Source organism: Hakea prostrata, chromosome 7 (assembly GCF_041222555.1).
Source record: "Hakea prostrata isolate BN-2017 chromosome 7, UWA_Hpros_2, whole genome shotgun sequence".
In the NCBI taxonomy this organism is placed as follows: Eukaryota; Viridiplantae; Streptophyta; class Magnoliopsida; order Proteales; family Proteaceae; genus Hakea; species Hakea prostrata.
The window spans coordinates 71,150,594-71,172,002 of NC_142606.1; the positions used below are offsets into that span (position 1 = coordinate 71,150,594).

General features: G+C 43.0%; 1 protein-coding gene across 1 annotated transcript; it reads left to right on the plus strand.

The window, feature by feature from the left end:
• Nucleotides 1-896: 896 nt before the first annotated feature.
• Nucleotides 897-8,941, plus strand: LOC149011947 (RING-box protein 1a). The gene is made up of 5 exons (XM_089163032.1): nucleotides 897-1,134; nucleotides 1,360-1,410; nucleotides 1,538-1,597; nucleotides 7,960-8,031; nucleotides 8,136-8,941. Exons 1-5 carry the CDS (start codon nucleotides 999-1,001, stop codon nucleotides 8,171-8,173), a joined length of 357 nt encoding a protein of 118 aa, XP_089019158.1. The 5' UTR covers nucleotides 897-998; the 3' UTR covers nucleotides 8,174-8,941.
• Nucleotides 8,942-21,409: the final 12,468 nt, after the last annotated feature.

Sequence of the window (21,409 nt, forward strand, 5' to 3'; positions counted from 1 at the left end):
GATTTCTCGCTTTTCGGAGATTAGTAGCTCATCTAGTCCGAAAGCTTGTCATTAAACAGCATAGCTAGTAGTTTTAGGTCTTTCTTTTTGGTAAACCAATTTGTAGCCATATTTGCAGTTCCTTTGCTTTCTTTCCACTTCATCTCCATTAACAATCCTTACACCATGAAGTAGCAGAACCGAGAAGCTTTGAAGGAAAGTGAACTTGAGCAGCCGCTGTTCAAACTTTAGAGTTGAGAAGAAGTGAGAGCTCGGGTTAGGGTTTGAGAGGGTTTGGGAGTGACTTTTATAAAATAATGCATTTTTACCATTATACCCCCATCTTGATTTTAAAATTTCAAGTGTGCCACCACATAAATGAAGAGAATGAATTGTCCCTCATAATCCACAATGGACTTTTAGTCCATTGTGGATTTTGAAGGTTTTTTTATTATTTTAAATAAAAATCAAAATGATAATAGATGCCAAATCATTTAAAACAATGAAAAAAATTTCATAATAGACAATGAGAATTGATACTAATAAGAGTCCTAATTGCACTAAAATAAAACTAGACGAACATTACCCGATATAGGGCGCGCCTCTAAAAACCCCCCGGCGCGCCGGCGGGCCCGGGCGCCCGCCCCCCCCCCCCCCCCCCCCCCCCAAAAAACCCCCCCCCCCCCCCCCCCCCCCCCAAAAAAAAAAAGAACCCCACCCCACCCCACCCCACCCCCTTCCCATAACCAAAACCCCCGATAAAATATCCGATAATTGATTGATACATTGCACTTACATTATATTCTAATTCGATACCTACCGACGGACCGGTATCCGAATCCGATTATCATCTTTTTTAAAATCACCTCACCAATACGATACCGATACTTTAAACCATGGTAACGAGTGACGACGATTTCATTTTCTAACATTAAGTCCGTCCCTCGCGCGGTGTCTCCCGTTGTCTCGCTCTCTCGCTTTCGCTCTCTCTCTCATAGGCTTTCTGCGCTTCTTCAGTAATGGCGACTCTGGACACAGATATTAACATGGTTCCCGTTGGCGAAGGTTCGAGCAGTGCTGGCCCTTCGTCTTCAACGAAGAAGCCTAAACGATTCGAGATTAAGAAGTGGAATGCCGTCGCCCTTTGGGCGTGGGGTAAGAATTTGTTCCAGAATATTACCCTAACCCTAATTTGTTCATTCTTATACTTATATGCCCTTTTCGTTTTCGTATGATTTTCCTTTTCTACTTTTCTCGCATGCATGTAGGTTTTCTTTCTTTTTCCCTTTTTTTATTTTTTTTATATAAATTTTATTGTTCGTTTCTTTTTCCATTGACGTTTGTCTTGGATTTGATTCAATTATGCTTGTGTGGTTGCAGATATTGTAGTGGATAACTGTGCAATTTGCAGGAATCATATCATGGATCTCTGTGAGTATTTTCATGCTGATTTCTTCTTTTCCTCCCCTTTTTCTTTGTATAATTATTCTACTATTTCTTCTTAATTTCTAATGATATATTCAGGCATTTTAATTTCGTTCATCCTATGTTTGATCAGGCATCGAGTGTCAAGCTAATCAAGCAAGTGCAACTAGTGAGGAGTGCACGGTAGCTTGGGGTATGCATCTTTTGTAACACGACAAGTGCCTTTCAGTGACTCTTTAATTTTATCCTAAGCTTTGGTAGGAGTATATTGTTCGTACCTATTTTTACAGCTTGGTACTAGCTATGTTTTGTATATTGGTTTCTATAAGCATCTTTATTTTTCTTCCTTTGTTAACTTGGTTGATTTTCCTTGAATTTAGTCGTCCTCAGTGAGATATGGTTACAGGGGCAGTAGCGTCTTCCGAGCTTCTGGTGTCTGGATGGCAGTCTAAGGCTATTTAGAGTTTCAATTTAGATTAGATTACGATTAGGATTGGAGCTTATTTGTTTCCTTTTACTAACAGTGTAATCAGGTTTGGTTGCTTGATTTTGACTAGTGGTCATGGGATCAAGTTCAAACAACCTCTATTCAAAAGCGGGGGTCTGGTTGCTTACATAATGGTCCTCCTTACTCCATCAGTGGTTGGAGCATTGTGCACTGTGTAATGCCCTTTTCTTTACCATTATAGTCAAACAATACTTAGATTGGAATAAGAAATTTGGTTTTGTTTACTGTGCAGTACACAGCAGGTCAGGTGACTTGAAGGTAAAACCTGAAGGAAATACACCGTTGCAAGGGGAAGAGAGGAACACGTAACTATGTACGAGAAAAAGAGGTGGGAGAGGGGGATGCACATGCACACACTGACTGCCACATAGGCTATCGAACCTTAAAACTCTATTTATTATATTCAATCTGTCTAACTATGGGGGATTCTGTCATATAAAAAGAAACTTAAATAAGATTAGCCCTCCATGATGTAGCCTACAGTTTTTCCAGGATCTTGTCAAAAAACTTAGCTTGAGGTTCAAATTAGCGTTTCACAAATTTAGGATTAGGGTTTGGGAATCTAGGGCTAAAAGGAATTAGGGTTTGGAGATTATGGTCAATAAAGAAATTAGGGCTTAGACTAGGATTTGGTTGGCCAGATAGGGCTGAAGTTGGGATGGAAGGTCACTAGGGTTGGGGGATGAGGTTCTTAAAGTTTGGGACAGATCTAACTTAGATTGGCGTATTTCTGACCTTGAATTTTGGTCTCTATAAAAGTTTGGAAATTCAAGAAAGATAAAAAGAAGGATGGTACGAGAAGGGGAATGGAATTTAGAGTTGACTTGTTACTTACTGTGTGATGGAGATAGAAAGAAGTGGTAGTTGGCTGCAAGTATTGCGGAAGGAGAATCCTTAAAAACGAAACATTGGGTTGCTTACTCACCACATGAGGGTCCTTGAACAGTGATGAGAATCTCTACTAACACCTTCCTCGTAGGCAACACCACTCTCTTTATTAATTGTATTCTAAATTCTGTCTCTATTACATGCCCGTGGTTTTATTTATAGCGTTGCATAAGAAGTCGTGGTGAAATTAGAACTTAGAAACCAACTCTCCTAGTTATACTCAACATACTAATTCAAATTCAAATAGGGCTCTTGTAACTAAACTTAAAAGGATTCCTTATCATATCGTTGACTCACTTAACATTACTTAAACTAAAACAAAACATTAAAAAGACTATTATTCCCTTCTAACTTAAGTTGGGCAGGATTTACATGATTAGACCAATCTAACTAAAAATAAAAACCTATTTTACTTGACCTAACACTGAACTTATGGGTCATAGAGTAGGTCAATAATCAGATAAAAGTGTTGTACAAAGGCCCTAAACCCATATCTTGCAACCCTAAGTTGATTTCAAAGGAAAATAGGCCAATTCAGTGTTTGACCTGCATCGCTTTAACTAGGACACCATTTCAAATAAGGAAGTTAAAAAGAATTGGAAACCAAATATCTCACGCAACTAACATTTAAAACAAATAAAATAAAATAAAAGGCTAGTTCATCTTGGGAACCCAGTAGGGTTTGGGTCATTCTAAGGCAGCGTCTCTCTTTACCTCCTTTCTTCGTCCTGCTCTCCTCTCTCATGGTCCCTTTTGTTTCTAAAGTTCTTTTTTTCTCTCTCGTCTTTGTCTATTCTCTTCAGTTCTAGTTTTTCTTGGTTTTTGTCTAATTTTCTTGTCAGATTGATTAATGATCTTAGAGGTACTACCGTACTAGCAAACTGGCTATATCCCAGTATTTGAGATTGAATTCTGTGGAGCATACCCTTTATACCCTAATATTGGGTTGTTCACAAATCCCTACATGATTTAAAGTCGCTAAATCTGAAACTGGAACTCAAATATGGCTTGTGAGATAAAGAAAGTTTTCTAAGTCTGGTCCATCTTCTGTCGCTAGATCTGTCTTTCAGGTTTATTTCTTTAAACTTAACTCTAGCTGAAGTGTTAGCTGTTTGTTGCAGTATCAGCCGGATCAATTGGTTCCGGTCCAACCCCCAAAATGAATCGGTCCAATTGGGTTTGGTCCAACAAGAGTTGGACTTTAAACCTGAAGAACCTGGTGGGGCTAACTGAAGCTTGTTGGCTTGGTATTGGATTGCTTTTTAGAAACTACTGAAAAATCAAAACTGACCAGACTGATTTATAAGAAAAACTTAAATTGCTGCATCAAAACAGGAAAAACTATAACATACAACAACAACTCAGACTTATCTGATATAAACAGGTGAATATACATGTGAAAACTGTTAATAACCTGATAAGAAGGTGCCATAAAAAAACAGGTAATGCAGAAACTGACTGGAACGATATTTTTTGGCTTTCTTTTGGTCGTATAGACTGAGGATAATCTCTTTTGTCCTACAAATGCAAAAAATTTAAACTCCAACTGAAATTGGACGGGACCAACTGTATGACATCCCAAACTGATGTAGCCTCAGTTGAATGAGGGCCGAATTCCAAGATCTTAGATGAATAACAGTTAAGACCAATGAGGGTTTCTAGAAGATTTTGGGTAGAAGAGTTTCAAGTTTCTGTTTGGGGGTCAAAACAGGGTTCCATAACTGGTCTGATTCCCTAAATTAGGTCCTCTGATTCTGGTAATTATTAATGAAAGAATGGTGGACTAATTCCCTTCATACTGCTGGTTAGGTTTTAGGACATCAAGGTCTGGTCTTATGGTGAAGTTTAAATGATGACTGGATTCTAAGATGGAGGGTAGGCAACTTCAGGGACTGCCAAGGAGGGTGTATATGGATAGGGATGAAAGGCTGTCAGGTTTGTACAGAAAGGCTTGCAGGGGTTGAGAATCAAACAGAAAATATAAGGTCGGAGATGTAATTCATAGCTGCTGGCTTATCAGTTGGTGAATAGACCTTGTAGTGGATTGATAAGGAAGGGAGACAGAACTAGGTGGCACAGCCAAAGAGCTTCTTTGACTAGGGAATTTCTCTCTCTTGAGCACCTGGATGGTTCCCTCTTGCTGCTGGAGCAATCTCCCACTTGAGCAATCTCATTTAAGCACAACATGCATAGGCTGTTATAGTCTATATTATTAAATCTGAAATCTTGAGAAACTATTACATGTGAAGGGGCTTATTTATAGTGTTAGAATTGCTTTCCTACTTGTGCTTTGATAGAAATTTGAATTGAAATATGGCTTTAATCTGTGTATCAGCTTCCTGATAAGGGCCTACTAATTAACATGTATTAGGTCCCTTATAAGGTCTATGTAATTAATGTGCATTACTGCCTAGCTGCTTAGGTTAAGAAGCCACTTGATGGCAATTTTTTAAAAAGAACCATGATGGTTGTTTCTGTTTGAGTCAGTCTATATTAGGTTTTTTTGGCCATAAGATCTATATTTGGTCGTTTGGCCAAAAAGACCTAATATAGACTGACTCGAACAGAAACAAAAGCCCATCATGGTTCCTTTTTACAAAATTGCCATGGAGTGGCTTCTTAGCCTAGGCTGCTGGGCAGTAAGCCTAGGGCTTCTTCTTGGCCTTGGGTCTCCATTTGTGGCAGGTCCCATCACAATCTACAAGGCATTTGGGAAGAAAATGTTCTTTCCTCCCAGCCTCAGAGATGCAGTAAACAGTACAAGAAAGATTTGATGATATAGAACTTGGTGATAAGGCTGAAACGGGAAAAATGATGCAATAGGCCCCATGTAGTGGAAAGCAGTATAGCAATAATATGAGTCGATGAGGAGGGAAGTTAATGGAGTTGTGCAGAAATGGATGGAGATGTAAAAATGGGAGTTAGTAACCGGTAGAATGGGATGGGAACCTGTAGGATTTCATCATGAAGCCCCATCCTATTTGTAATTGGAAATTCGGTTGCTATCAGCAACCTTCTTTAAGTCTTCAATGTTAGCAATGTGACTGGGGGGAGGCGCTGATGCTGTATTGCTGTGTATTTTGATTTTCCTGTCAAAGCTGCACTGTAGTAGGTTGGTTAATCTCTAGGTTCACCTTTTTGATGAAGTGGAATGAGACACCTCACTTCTTATTTGTATTTATGCTTGCAGGTCATTTGTTTTTCTCAATAGAATTGAAACTCTTGATTGTAATCATAGTCCAAATTCTGTCAAAACCACCGAGGTTTCAATTTTTTGCCCAGCTTAGATGAAATTAGGGGGCTAATTTTTTTCCCTAGTTTTGATCAGTTTAAAAGTCCTAAGCCTTGGTCAAGTTCTGCGAAATTTCGCAAAACTCGCAGGTGCCGCTGTTTGAAATTTCGGGGATTTCACTATCATTTGCCATTTTTGCCTCTTTCAATCTCCTTTTCACTCATAAGTCATAACTCCTTTGTCTTCCTTCACCTTGTTTGCTGCTTGTTTCATGGATATAGTCCTTATGCAGTATACGGTACAGTTGTTGGATATTTGGGGTCATCTGCTGATGGTAGTAGTGTCTGCATATTGGTATGGGAATGGATCAGGATTAGGTACATCATTTGTGGACTCCATCTGTTGATAGCCATCACACCTAGTTGGGCCAGTTCAGCCATCATCCTCTTACGGTTTATTCCTTGATGACACGTTCCATAGGTTAGGATATCTAGCTTATGCTGACGATGATGCCTATAGATTCACAGTATCAAATTGCCTGAATGAATATTTCAAGACCATGACATGGGAGTCTCTCATCCAATATTTAGAGCAGTGAACCCAATCTTACCAGTACTATGTATCCATTGGGATGGATTCACCAAGAACTCAACTTGGGATTGAGTGTGTTAGCAAAAGTTTCTTTTCGGTTAGTTACTTTGCGGATATTGTATTTGTATGAAACATTTAATGTAGTTAATGTATTTTGTTCAATTTTACAAGTCATTACTTTGCGGATATTGTATTTGTAGGAAACATTTAATGTACATGTTCAATTTTACAAGTCGTCTTATTTTTTGGAACCTCTAAAGTATATTAACACTTGAATGACAACGCTTCATTGGCTTTCTTAGCAAGGTACCTGTGCCATTGCATTATTTATGCTTTATAAATAGGTTGTTTGTACAAAAATCCAGATAAGATAAAATAAAATTTAAAAAAAAATATGAAAGCAGAGGCTGGAACCATCCGTTGAGTTGTCCTGGGAAAATTCCCAGGTGTGGACCAAGATAGACGAAATTTTGACCTCATCTCGGAAACCAGCCTCAAGACCGAGATTTTGATCCTTTATGGTAACTCAGAAAATCAAATGATGAAGTTTTATGTGGATAATAATGCATCTGTTTGCACTATCTAGCTTAAAATGGTCCACCACCCTCAAAGTGCTGCTGGTTAGAGAGAGCTTTATGCATGCAGTAGTTGGCACATTACCACATATTTTGTTTGTACACCAAGCTCTTTACCCCAGTGCCAAGTGATGGACCATGTGTCTAGGTGCAAGTCTTATGACCATACATGTTTTAGAGAATAGTTCATCAAGAAATTTTCTTTATGGTTCTCTTCAGCAGAAGATTGCCTGCATGGTATTAGAAAGCTTAGGGAGCAAGGGGTGTTGCCCCAAAGTATCCATATCAAGAAAGCTCTTTTAAAGAAATTGGCAAGCAGGATGAAATTTATTTTGCATATTGATGACATGAGGTCCAAAGAGCTGCTGCCTCCAGGAGGCTGAGAAAGCAGGTTTAGAAAGGAACCAAACGAGGAGAAAAAGCAAAAGAACCCTACTCCCCAAACAAAGAAAAAGGACCTGTACTCAACCATTGCTGTTTAAACGTAGGCTCTTTGGCTGAGTGCAAACCATCTTTTGTTCTAGATTGATTGTGTATTGTCTGTATCTGACCATATGTCCTTGCATTTTGCCCCCTTCATTTTCTGCAATTATTTAGAAAACCATATTGTCTTAATCTTCCAACATGGTTTTCATTGAATTTTGTGCACTCCTTCTCAAGACATTTTTAGAACAGAGGAGATATGTTGATTCTTACACTTTGTACCTGTGTATGCTCATAGTATAAACAACGGTAAACAAACTTTTTTCTTATGTCCACAGGTGTCTGCAACCATGCGTTTCACTTCCACTGCATCAGCCGATGGCTCAAGACCCGCCAAGTTTGTCCTTTAGGTATATGTTGCTTTTTCTTCTTTTTCATGTCCCTTTTTTTTTTCTTTCAATGTTGATGATTCATCTTAATGTATTTACACTTTAAATCTGGTTTTGCTGTGCAGATAACAGTGAATGGGAGTTTCAGAAGTACGGCCACTAGAGTTGGAAATGCTGAAATGGGACTTTATCATCGGCAGCAGTTGATTTTATTGTTTGGATTTGATAATTAACCTGCAACTTACTTTCTCCTTTTGTCTGTGTCCTTTAAAATCCTCCCAAACGCTGAGCAATTCTGGTGCTTGAGTTATGAAAAATTGGATTCTCTTATTCCGTATACTTTCCTGTCGCTTGATGTTTCTAAAGCCCCTCCCTGAACTGTTAGGAAGAAGGATGTCACACCGGACTTCCCGTTTCAGAATGGGTTTAGCAGGAAGGATACGTGCATTATGTACATTATCAAATTTCTTTGTTAGGAATCATCAGCATTGACTGCAAGTATCTTATCTTTTTATCAGTAAAGTTGTCATCTCCCTGTTGTCTATACCAGTATGCAAGCATATAGGACTTTCAAAGTTGGGGCTTGCAGCCACATTGTTTTACAGACTGGGGGATATTTAGCAATTAGCTGGGAGATCTTCTCAATTTTCTTCCTCTTGTTAATCTGTGTTTGGAAGCTAACCTCTGAATGGATCCTTGTCCTAGCACGCATACAGAAATCTACTGTTAGCAGGGGAGGAGAGAAGGTTGGATGGTTCTTTTATTCGCGTGTTGGTTTTGTTTTGGTTGGGGATGGTTGCTTTGCTATAATATGCAATGCAAGCAAGGGTCGATACTATGACGTCCTGGGCGTGCATTTAACTAGCAGTGATATTTTTTTGTTGAGCAAGTTGATGCCAATCATTTACCCAAAAAAAAAAAAGTTGATGCCAATCATCGACTGGGGCCCACATGCTCATTTGGAGATGGGATTGGGGTCACAGACCCCTACGACTTTAGGCTTCTAATAAGAGGTTTGCCTCCCAATGCGCTAGAAGTGCACCGAATACTTGCAGCGATCAGGCTAGCTGTTATTCGCATTATCATATCATACTTCAATTATAATAGGATGCAGCAGTATTTGGTTTCCCTCTAATACTCCTCTGTATTTAATCAATTAGACATTTATATTAAGTAATAAATAATATTTATAATGATGAATTAAATTTTTTGATATTATTTGAATCAATTTAATTCTTAATTTTACCCCTTTTCTTTTTTCAAAGAAACTATTAACAATAAATATCCTAAGAAATAGGAAGAGTTTTTTTCAAAAACCAAAAAATGTTAATTGAGGAAGAAAAAACTGCATTAAAAATGTTTAATAAAAAATCACGCATCTAAAAGACATGGTACTCAACCAGGTGTGCGACCCAGTCGAACACCGGATTAGTCAAGGTACACATTTTTCTCTTTTCTTGGTTTTCCTTCATTGCTTGTAATTTTATGGGTGGAATATAACAATTGAGACTGATTGATATTTTCTCAAATAAACCCCTAGAAACCATCCTGGAGAAATGCAATCTTATAGTTGATCATATGGACTTCCTGATGTTTTATTTGGAGAGAGACTACCGGGTTCTATCTCAGCAAGTCGAGAGAAAATAGAAACCATTTTAGTTCCTCATCGAAGGGATAAAATTGAACACTAAAATTTGAGGAAATGACTCAAAAGACTAATCTCTTCAAAGGGAAGAAGAAGAGGAAATCCATTCCTCCCAACCACCGTGGCAAAATCTCCAAACTCGGAAATAACTTAGAAGACTAATTATCTTCAAAAGGCAAAAGAAGAGGAAATCCATCTCCAAACCGCCATGGCAAAATCCCCCAAACTCGCAAAGTTTAGTTCATTCATGAGTAATCTAAAAATGACTCATCTCTCTATTTTTAAATCTTTTCAATTTTTATTTTCAAGCAAGAAAGTTACGAAGCCATTCAAAATCACTGAAGAGGCATGGATGTTGATCACGTAAATTTTCTTGGACTTAACCATGCAGGTTCTGCAGAGTCTCTCGTAATTAATCTAAAGCTCTTTGGGGAAGGGGTGGGGCGGGGGGGGGGGTGTAAAAAAAAAACAAGCGGGGGGGGGGGGAAGGTTGGGGGGGGCCGGGGGAGCCTCCTCTCGTATCCGGGACGATAAGTCCTGCAAGAAAGGTTAGATGCGGGCCGGCTTGTGTGCCGGGCAGCCGCCTCCGATGGCAAAGTCAGATGATGAACAGAATGAGGTCTCGTGCAAGAGCTACACAAGATTATGCTCAAAGTGTATTGGTCGCTTACCGGAGGGGTAGATCTGTGTATTTATAGTGTGGGTGTTACCTTTTATGTACTTGGTAAGTTAGCCAAACAAGGGCTGATGTTTCTCCTCGGATCATGCTCCCTTGTCGTTGGTCCCATTCAATCAGCTGTCGATTTGACCTTCTATAACAAGGATGATTGCTATATCTGTGGCGTACGTTGCGCTTTTGGTTATAGAAGGTCGGCGTCCTTCCCGATTAACCGTAATGTGGAGCCCCATTCAGCCAGGACCCGATTACGTTTCATCATGATAGGATCGGGTGTAACCCGATTAATATGACGATGCGTATTATTCGGGTTATACCCGTTTGGTGCCTATCTTTCCGTATCATAAGCCCCCTATCCCGATCGTTGCTTGCGGGGTTCGGGATAGTTAAGTGGTTGGAATGAGTTGTGCCTCGGGAGGTTCCACGAGTTCCCTTTCCTCGGGACATTCCAGGAATACCCTTTAGTGGGCGCATTAAATGCCTGCGCACTAAAGTGACCAGCCGTTTTTTGTAACGGCTGTCCTCAGGACTTCGCCCAACCTGGGATTGACACGTCAGGTGGCTAGGCGTAGGCTCATAATGAGAGCCTCGGGGGAGGCGAACCGTCTTCGCTTTGCAACCGTTGATCGTCAAGAGTCGTAACCGTCTGATCAAGAAGTATAACGCCTCTTCCGGCAATATAAATAGGGGCCTTTGCCTTCATTTTCTTCCCACTGTTTTCTTCGCTCTCGACTAAGCGACGCTCCCGACTGACTTCTGAAGCTTCTCAAGCCTTCCCTGCTTTTTAATCAGTAAGTTTCCTTTTCCTTATGGCCCCGAGAAGATATAAGGCCCCGAAGAAGCCAAAAGTAAGCTTGAGAGGGTTTAGGTATCAGAACAAGGTTCCCGTTCCCATCTATCGTGATAGACGTCGTCGGGCTGAGGGTTATACCAGTGAGGGTGATAGCGATCAAACGAAAAAGTACAATCTGACCGGGGATCGCCTGAAAGAACTCCACGAGCAATCTTCTGATGAGGAGAAATCCAAATCTAATAGCTGCTCAACCCAGGACGACGATCCCCGACTCTATGATGAGATTCAAGAGATGTTCCGTAAGGACAAAGAGAGGCAGGCGATGCAAGCCTTGACTTCATCCCTCGTACCCGATGAAGTGGAAGGGGAAGTAGAGACCGGGGTAGAGGCAGAGGAAGAGGCCGAGGTTGAAACCATTCCAAGTGTAGAATCCCGGGAGGGTCCCGATCAAAGTTTCGATTCGAACCCTGCTCCTGTTTCTGATTCTGCCACTCCTTCTGCTCAGAGTGCCCTAAGACCCGAGTCTACGGCCACTTCCCGGGATCCCCCTGCTGTATCTTCCCAAGCCTTCCTTCGGACTGATGTCCCATCTACCTCCCGCGTATCCAGATCGAAAGCTCCCCCTCGACCGCCCTTTCAACGTCCTAGCGGTTTTCGGGGGGCCATTCCTCGTAAACCCGATGTTAAGAAACTCGACTCCGCAGCCTTAGAAATCCTTCAAGCCGAACCCTTAACTCCCTGGCACATTAATTTTGTCCAGAACTCCTCGGGACCTGAATTCTATCTTTGCTCCTTGTTTCCCGAGGATCTGGATAGGTTTTTGGGTAGTTTTGGTATTCCTGAGGGATATCAGGTTATTATCCCGACTGATAGCCAGAGAGTAAATAGTCCTCCCGAGGGATTCTATCCCTTATATTATGATGCTTTTATCGGGGGGTTACGCCTCCCGTTGCATGATCTTTTCATAGATGTGCTTGAGCATTATAAGCTTAGTCCTTCCAATTTGAGCCCGAACAGTTGGAGGATTATGATCGGGTTCGTCGGTTTTTGTAAGTCAATAGGGGTCTTCCCGACTTTCGGCTTATTCCACCATTATTATTCCCTTCATCCTCACAGCCAACGCGGTTGGTTTTTCCTATCCAAAAGAATTTCCCCTTCTCAAGGGAACTTTATTCTAAAGGATTCCCTCCCGTCCACTACCAAGAAATGGCGGGAGTTTTATCTCTTCTTTAAACCACCTTCTCCCGAGCCCTTCCGTACTCAATTCCAAGAAGTCTCCAAGGGGAAGATCGACCGTCTGAATATTCCTGTCGCCCTTCATCCCGAGGAGGAAGACTATATCGATATAATAAACTCGGTTGACGATGACGAACTCGCAGTCCATGGGTATTCCATGGAGTACGAGTCAGTTCTTCAGCTATGGGGTTTCTCCCCGAGTAAGTCTCTTTTTATTGTTTATGTGTTGTCTATGTTGTGCTGACCTGATACGTACTCTTCGTCTTTCAGTGAGTCAAAACATCTCTGAAGATGATCTTCTGGCCATGGCGCTCGGGAACATGGACGAGGCAAAGCGACGGAAGCCTGTGCCTACAAGCAAGACTCCTTCGGGAGTACTCAAAAAAGTCCCGGCTCAAGTTCCTGCGGCCGCCAAGGCGATAGCCCTTCCTCCCAGGCCATCTCCGGACAAGAGTCTAAAGAAGAAGGCTCCTTCCTCGGGAGCTGAGAAGCGTAAAGGAGACGGCGTTCCTCGTCTCTCAAAAAGGGTTCCTATCGACGAACCGGCTCGGGAGGTTGCCCCCTCTTCTTCGGGTGGTGACCTTGGTTTTAACTCCGTTTTCAGTGACTCGGAGTATGCTGAACAGTGGCTAAATGATGCCACTAATGATGCTGATGCAACATATCTGCGCAACCTCCCGAATAGGGAGTTTTTTAATGAAGGATTCAGGTACCTGTCTTTCTTCCTTTTTCTCCCGAATCACTATTATCAATCTTCTTACCCGGGTAATCTTTTTTTCAGATACGTTGCTGGTGCCGTGCACATTTTTTCTGAGTCTCTTCGTAGGGCTCGGGACCAAGCGAAGCAGTTAGCGCTGGCCGAACAGCTCCACGGGGAGTCGAACGTTCGGGCCCGCACTGCTATTACTGCAAAGGAAGATGCGGAGAAGAAGCTGAAGGACGCCGAAGAGAAAGCGGCCAAGCTGAAGAAGGAAAGGGATGTCCTTTCCAAAAGCAAAAGCAAGTACAAAGGGAAGGTCAGTGACCTGGAAGAGAAGGTCGGGAAGGTGTCTGAAGATCTGAGGGCGTCTGAAGCCCTTTTATTGGCGGAGAAGAATGAGAATGCCCAGCTGAGAGACAAGCTGAAAGAGCTGGAGTCCTCGGGTACAGGAGCTTCAAGGCGAGGTGTGCTGGAGGAATACTTCACGACTCCAGAGTTCAAGAGTCTCGTTCTGGCTGTTGCTACTCCCTCCTTTAGGAGAGGTATGCGAGTTGCCTTTAAGAAGGCTCTGCAGCAAACTGATCTTCCTCGCCCCCGAGAGCTGGAGAAGCTGCTGGACCCTCAGATTTACGATGAACTCAAACGCCCTCGTCCCGAAGGCCTTCCCGAGCTTGAGGATTTCCCTTTTCCTGATGCTGTGGATTATATTGATCCTCTTCCCCAACCCTCTCCTGAAGACGAAGTAAGGGAGGAAGGTGAAGATGAAGAGACAACAGCTCGGGAAGGAGATAGTGAGCTGCCGGAGGAGCATGATCGGGGCGAGGAAGAGATCCGAGATTCCCCTGCCAATACTGTAGGCTTGCTGGAGTCCCTTGAGGGCGCGACTGAGCCAGCTGCTGGAGAAGACCTTCCCGGGAGTCCTTCAGTTAAAATTGATTAAGTCTTAGTGCTGAACATTGTAATCTTTTTATGAATGAATCAAGTTTTTTCTCCATTTTTGCATAAGCTTCCAAGCAATTTCCCCCTGGGGATTATCGAGTTGAGCCCGAGTGAATGGTATCTTTAAAGAAAGATGCAGTTTTCCTTAAAAAAGGAGTAATTAATCAAACGGGAATCACCCGAGTGAATGGTATCTTTAAAGAAAGATGCAATTTTCCTTAAAAAAGGAGTAATTAATCAAACGGGAATCACCCGAGTGAATGGTATCTTTAAAGAAAGATGCAATTTTCCTCAAAAAAAAAAGGAGTAATTAATCAAACGGGAATCACCCGAGTGAATGGTATCTTTAAAGAAAGATGCAGTTTTCCTTAAAAAAGGAGTAATTAATCAAACGGGAATAACCCGAGTGAATGGTATCTTTAAAGAAAGATGCAATTTTCCTTAAAAAATGAGTAATTAATCAAACGGGAATCACCCGAGTGAATGGTATCTTTGAGAAAAGATGCATGTTTTTTCAACCAGAGTTGATCAAGCGGGAATGAACCCGAATTTATTGTATCTTCTTTAGAAAGATTTGATCTGGTAAAGTGTGAAGTCACAAACGGAATTGACCCAACGTCTATAGTGGTTATTGGTAGAACTTCTTCAAATTTGTGGAATGCCATGAACGATCAATCGGGCTTCCGTCTTCTATCCTCTTCAGTCGGTATGATCCCGGCCTTGTTTCTTTTTCCACCAGGTAAGGTCCTTCCCATGTTGGAGCTAGCTTTCCTTGATTTCTTGGGTCTGAAGCCCCTGTCCGTCTTAAAACAAGATCCCCCGATCTATATCTTCGGTTGTTTACCCGAGAGTTGTAGTGTTGTGCCGCTCTCCTTTGATACAATAGATTTTTCTGTTGTGCTTTTGTCCGGGATTCTTGCAAAAGATCTAAATTCTCCCTGAGCCCTTGATCATTTTGTTGTTCATTAAACGTATCATAACGCAATGATCCAGCCAATACTTCCACGGGAGCTAGGGCCTCAGTCCCATAAGCTAAACAAAAAGGGGTTTCGCCCGTTGGGGTTCGCACCGTAGTTCTGTATGACCAGAGGACGCTCGGGAGTTCCTCGACCCACATTGCCCGATTATCTTCCAACCTTTTTTTGATCCCATCAAGAAGTGTCCTGTTGGTGACCTCAACTTGGCCATTGCTCTGGGGGTAGGCAACCGAAGCGAATCGATGTTCTATATGGTACCTCATACAAAAGGATTTGAACCCGGCACCTTCAAATTGTTTGCCATTGTCCGTTACTAATATCCGGGGTATCCCGAACCTATATATTATCTTCTCTTGAAAAAACTTTTCCATCTGTTTCTCCGTGATGGAAGATAACGGCTCAGCTTCGACCCACTTTGTGAAGTAATCTATTGCAACCACCATGTACTCCCGATTCTTAGGAGCTTTCGGTAGTTTCCCGACAAGGTCCATTCCCCACATCGCAAATGGGGTCGGGTTGGAGACGGATATCATGGGGACCGCTGGTAACTTTGGGACATTAGCGTGTTTCTGGCATCGTTCGCACTTACGGACATATTCAATCGCGTCTTTTTGTATTGTAGGCCAGAATATTCCCGACCTTAATACTTTTTGTGCTAATGCCTTCCCGCCCATATGTGCACCACATATGCCTTCGTGGATTTCAGCAAGGGCGTAACTCGCTCGGGATGGCCCAACACATCTTAAGAGGGGATTCGTGAAGGACCTCCTATACAGTGTGTCCCCGACCATGGTGAACCGAGCAGCTTGATTCCGAACTCTCTTTGCTTCTTTCGGATCAGTCGGGAGAATGTCATCCCGAATATACGAAATCAGAGGTGTGGTCCAGTCTGGTTCCTTGCTGATCTCAAAGGTTTCCAGTTCTTGGATACTCGGGCTATTTAATTCTTCAATGTAAACCGCCGAGTCCAAGTTTTTGTAACTTGCCATTGACAGTCGGGAGAGTTCATCTGCATTTTCATTCTCCTTTCTTGGTATCTGTCGGTATGTTACCCGCTCAAAGAAGGTTTGAAACTGTCCAACCTTGACCAAATATTTAGCCATTCTTTCATCCTTAGCTTCATACTCCCCCTTGATTTGGTTGACAACCAATTGGGAATCACTTCTTACTTCCAGTTCCCGAACCCTGAGGGCTCGGGCCACTCGCAAGCCTGCTATGACAGCCTCATACTCTGCTTCATTGTTTGAGGCTGGGAATTTGAATCTTATTGCATAGCTGATAGTGAAGTTCTCGGGACTACAGAGAGTCAAGCCTGCTCCCGATCCTGATACACTACTCGAACCATCAACATGTAGAATCCACAACTCAGATACTCCATCCGTTGGTATTTGGTCGTTCCTCTGTGGTATAGTGCTTTCGACAACAAAGTCGGCCAACACCTGGGCTTTTATGGCCGTCCTCGGCCTGAACTCAATCTGGTACTCGCTAAGTTCCACGGACCACCCGACCATTCTCCTCGCTACATCAGGCCTTTGGAGTATTTTCTTTAATGGGAAGTTAGTCGGGACTATGATCGGGTGCGACTGGAAGTAAGGCCTTAGTTTTCGTGATGCCACGAGAAGCGCCAACGCCTGTTTATCGATGTCTGGGTATCGCTTTTCAGCTTCTATAAGCACATGGCTTACATAGTAGATCGGATTTTGAACGGTATCACCCCGAACCAAAACTGCACTGACCACCGTTGGCGAGATTCCCAGATAGATCGTGAGAGCCTCCCCAGTCAGAGGTCGGGACAAAACGGGTGTTGTCCCGAGATATGTTACAAGATGATCGAAGGCCTGTTGGCATTCTGGAGTCCAAGTAACCTTTCCCGAGCTTGACGTAGTCTTCAAAGCTTTGAAGAACGTGTTACACTTTTCCCCTGCTCGGGATATGAAACGATTCAGAGCGGCCACCCTCCCGGTTAAACACTGGATTTCTTTTATGGTAACTGGTGGTGTCATTTTGATCAGTGCTTGAATCTTTTCTGGATTGGCCTCGATTCCTCTCTGGGAAACCATGAACCCAAGAAATTTTCCCGAGGAAACCCCGAAGGCGCATTTTTCAGGGTTCAGGCGCATTCGGTACGTCCTAAGAACATCAAATGTCTCCTCCAAGTCAGCCAAATGTCCTGTCCGAACCAAGCTTTTTACAAGCATGTCGTCTACATATACCTCCATGTTCCGCCCGATTTGCCTTTGAAAAATCCTATTGACAGCTCTCTGATAAGTTGCCCCTGCATTCTTTAACCCGAACGGCATTACTCGGTAGTAATAACTCTCCCGATCAGTCATAAAGGAAGTGTGTTTCTCGTCCTCTCGACTCATTAAGATCTGGTTATATCCCGAGTATGCGTCCATAAAACTAAGGACTTCATGACCAGCAGTGGCATCGATCAGAAGGTCAATCCTCGGGAGAGGGTAGCAATCCTTAGGGCAGGCTTTGTTCAGGTCAGTGTAGTCGGTACACATTCTCCATTTCCCATTTGCTTTCTTCACCATAACTACATTGGCAAGCCAGGTCGGGCATTCGATTGGTTCTATGAAACCCGATTTCTCCAATTTTTCTACTTCGACCCTGATTGCCTCATGCTTTTCAATCGCAAAATTTCTTCGTCTTTGGATGACCGGGGTAGCATCCTTCTGTATCCAGAGTTTGTGCTCTGCTACTCGTCTGTCTATCCCGGGCATATCATTTGCTGACCATGCGAAGATATCCGCATTATCACACAAGAACCGGGCAAGTTCCTTCTTGAAATCGTCTGGCTGCTCTGAGCCAATAAACGTTCCTCGGTCAGGAAAGGATTGACTAAGTTGGATCCTTTCCAGCTTTTCCACGGGTTCCGCCCGTTGCATGCTTTCTTCGTCACGATCATCCCGAACCTCGACGTTCATGGCCGTTCCCGAACTTTCTGGCTTACGCTTTTTCTTCAAGTAGTTTGTATAACATTGTCGGGAAGCCGATTGATCTGAGCAACACTCCCCGACTCCTGATTCGGTCGGGAACTTTAACTTCATATGCCTGGGGGACACCACTGCTTCAAGTGCGTTCAATGTTGGTCGTCCCAGTATGACGTTATATGCCGATAGTTCCCGGACCACCATGAAATTTACCCGAACCAATGTATCTCGGGGTGACACTCCCACTTTGAGATCCAGATGAATCGTTCCTTCTGCCACTGTGGATGATCCTGCGAAACCATATAGTGGCGTTGATGATGGTGTTAACAAATCATCAGCCAATTTTAATCTTCTGAAGGCGTCATACGAGATGAGGTCGACAGAGGATCCCGTGTCCACCAAAACTCGGTGAACCTCCCGGTTCGCTATTTTGACTTTGATGATAATCGCATCATCATGTGGTGACGTGACACCATCCAAGTCAGCGTCCGTAAAAGTTATAGGCTCGGGACATACTGGATTTTGCCTTTTCCTAGGCAAATGAACAGCCCCCACGAACCGAGCCTTTTGTTTTGCCTTTCTGATCGACTCCACAGTTGGTCCCCCCATAATGACGTACACAGGTGTTTCCTCCCGATCGACCTTCTCTTTTCCTTTGTCCGCTTTTTTGTCATGCTCTTTTGGACTTGGGGATCGAGCTCTTTTCTTTGGTGCCGGTGAATATGCTTGGCCCTTCCCCGACTGTCTTACATATTGACCCAACTTTCCTTGTTGAATCAACTTCTCTATTTCAAACTTCAGATTCCGACAAGCATCCGTATGGTGTCCGTAATCTTGGTGGAATCGGCAATACTTTGTCATGTCCCGATCCTCTGGAGGTGCACGAATCTTCCCGGGCCATTTTAGCTCCTTTTTATCCCGAATATTCATCAGAATCTCTGATGGCTTCGAGTTTAAAGGAGTATAGTTTACTTGTTCACGCTTCCAGTTACCTTTTGGCCTCTGATGCTTGTCACTTGGGGATTGTTTTTCCTCACGATCTGATCTTCTGTCCCGATCTGATCTTCTATCCCGATCTGCCTTAACCCGAGCGTCTATCACTTCATAAACACTGGCTTGCTTTTGACATCTGCGTAAGAGCATGCCGTACGTTCTCGGCTTGTCCGTAAGCAAGACTTCCAGAAGTCTTTGGTGGGTAATGCCACTCCAGAGCGCACTGTATGCTACTTGATCATCAAGCTCCTCGATCTCGATGGCAACTTCATCAAATCTTTTCAGATAATCCCGAATGGACTCATTTCGGCCTTGTCGTATGCCAAAGAGACTGTCGGACGTCTTTTTACTCCCGATTGCGCTTCGGAACCGAGCTATGAATTTTTGGGCCAACTCCCGGAAATTATTTATTGATGCCGGTCGTAGACTACTAAACCATTTAATAGCCGGGCCCTTAAGTGATGCTGGAAAAGTTCTGCAGAGCAATTCATCCTCCCGACCTAGCACCGTCATCACCGATTTAAAGTAGCTGATATGCTCTTTTGGATTTGTTTTCCCTTCAAAAGGGGTGAAGGTCGGCATGATAAAATTCCTTGGCAGAGGCATGTTCATGATTTCGTCTGAGAATGGCTCCCGATCTACTACATCAAGATCCTCGTCATGATCCCGATCTTCTAGTTTTCGTTCGACCTCGGCCACTCGCCTTCGCAGCCGGTTCTGCCGTGTACCCTCCTCATCGGATTCGACACGTTCCTTTTTTGAGCGAAGGTTTGTAGTCTCCTTCCTTTGGGATGGTGCCCGAGAGGTCGAAATTCTCGACCTTGAAGGTTGGGGTTGGCTTTCTCCTTCTTCCTCCTTTTCCACGATCTCATCGACCTGTTCCCGACTATACCTGGGGGGCAAGGACCCTGTTTTTGGCGGCAATGAAATGCGTTCTAAAGCACTGATCCTTGTCCCATTAGGCGTGGTTTGGCGCTTGCTACGATCAGGTTGAATTTCCCTTTGCTCCCGCGTAATTCTTGTTCTCGGGATGCGCCTTGGATGTCGGGCTCCTCGCACCGTCCTGAAGGCTTTCATTAGCCTTCCCGACTGGGTATTTCGCCTTGGTCCTTGTTCGACCCCAATTTGATGTACTAAACCACGTAATACCCCCTGCATTTCGAGCATGCCTTTACGCAGTTCGTCCATATCTGCCATAATGGCCTGGTCCCGGGGTTCTCGTGATGTCCCTTCTTCAATTGGATCGTCCAGAACCATGTTGTCCGGAAGTATCTCTTGTTCTTCGTGAACCGACGGATTAATCGTTTCTTCGGGAATTACTCGATCATCCCCCGTACTTTCTTGTCGGGAACGTCCATTAGTTCGTCTTACCATGACTTGAAGATGTTGTCGTTCCCACAGACGGCGCCAAACTGATGCGGATCAATTATGCTTCTGGATCCGACTGAGCCTCCTCTCGTATCCGGGACGATAAGTCCTGCAAGAAAGGTTGATGCGGGCCGGCTTGTGTGCCGGGCAGCCGCCTCCGATGGCAAAGTCAGATGATGAACAGAATGAGGTCTCGTGCAAGAGCTACACAAGATTATGCTCAAAGTGTATTGGTCGCTTACCGGAGGGGTAGATCTGTGTATTTATAGTGTGGGTGTTACCTTTTATGTACTTGGTAAGTTAGCCAAACAAGGGCTGATGTTTCTCCTCGGATCATGCTCCCTTGTCGTTGGTCCCATTCAATCAGCTGTCGATTTGACCTTCTATAACAAGGATGATTGCTATATCTGTGGCGTACGTTGCGCTTTTGGTTATAGAAGGTCGGCGTCCTTCCCGATTAACCGTAATGTGGAGCCCCATTCAGCCAGGACCCGATTACGTTTCATCATGATAGGATCGGGTGTAACCCGATTAATATGACGATGCGTATTATTCGGGTTATACCCGTTTGGTGCCTATCTTTCCGTATCACTAGCTATTGTATTTGTGCAAATTTGCTTTTCCTTTTTAAATAACTTTTTTTTTGGGGGGGTTTTTTCTTTTTTTTTTGTTTGGGGAGAATTTGGGAAAATTGTTTTTTTTTTTTTTTTTTTTTTTTTTTTTTTTTTTTTTTTGGGGTGGGGGTGGGGTTTTTTTTTTTTTTAAAGAAAAAAAAAAAAAAAATTTTTAAAAAAAAAAATAGTGGTGGGGGTGGGGTTTTTTTTTTTTTTTTTTTTGTTGGTTTTTTTTTTTTTTTTTTTTTTTTTTTTTTTTTTTATTTTTTATGGCCAATCTCAGGGTCCCATTGAACAAGATTGGAAAAAACGTTTTAAACTCTCCAAAGAAATGGGAAAAGTCTCCAGAATCCTCTGTTAGAATCAATGATATACTAAGCAATCCATATCATGTTTGCTTCTCTTCCTGCTCCATAGTTTCAGGCCTAAATTTCTCATACAATTCCTTACGAGTTGCACCAACCTCTTTTCTCCTTTTGTAAAAGAGTTGAACAGATCAATATGAGGAGAATGCCCTAA

Bases quoted from the DNA above. Each gene is read 5' to 3' on its own strand.
- LOC149011947 (XM_089163032.1), top strand. From the start codon at position 999: ATGGCGACTCTGGACACAGATATTAACATGGTTCCCGTTGGCGAAGGT. The intron at 1,411-1,537 runs GTGAGTATTTTC...ATGTTTGATCAG, and splicing joins GAATCATATCATGGATCTCT to GCATCGAGTGTCAAGCTAAT. The intron at 8,032-8,135 runs GTATATGTTGCT...TTTGCTGTGCAG, and splicing joins CCGCCAAGTTTGTCCTTTAG to ATAACAGTGAATGGGAGTTT.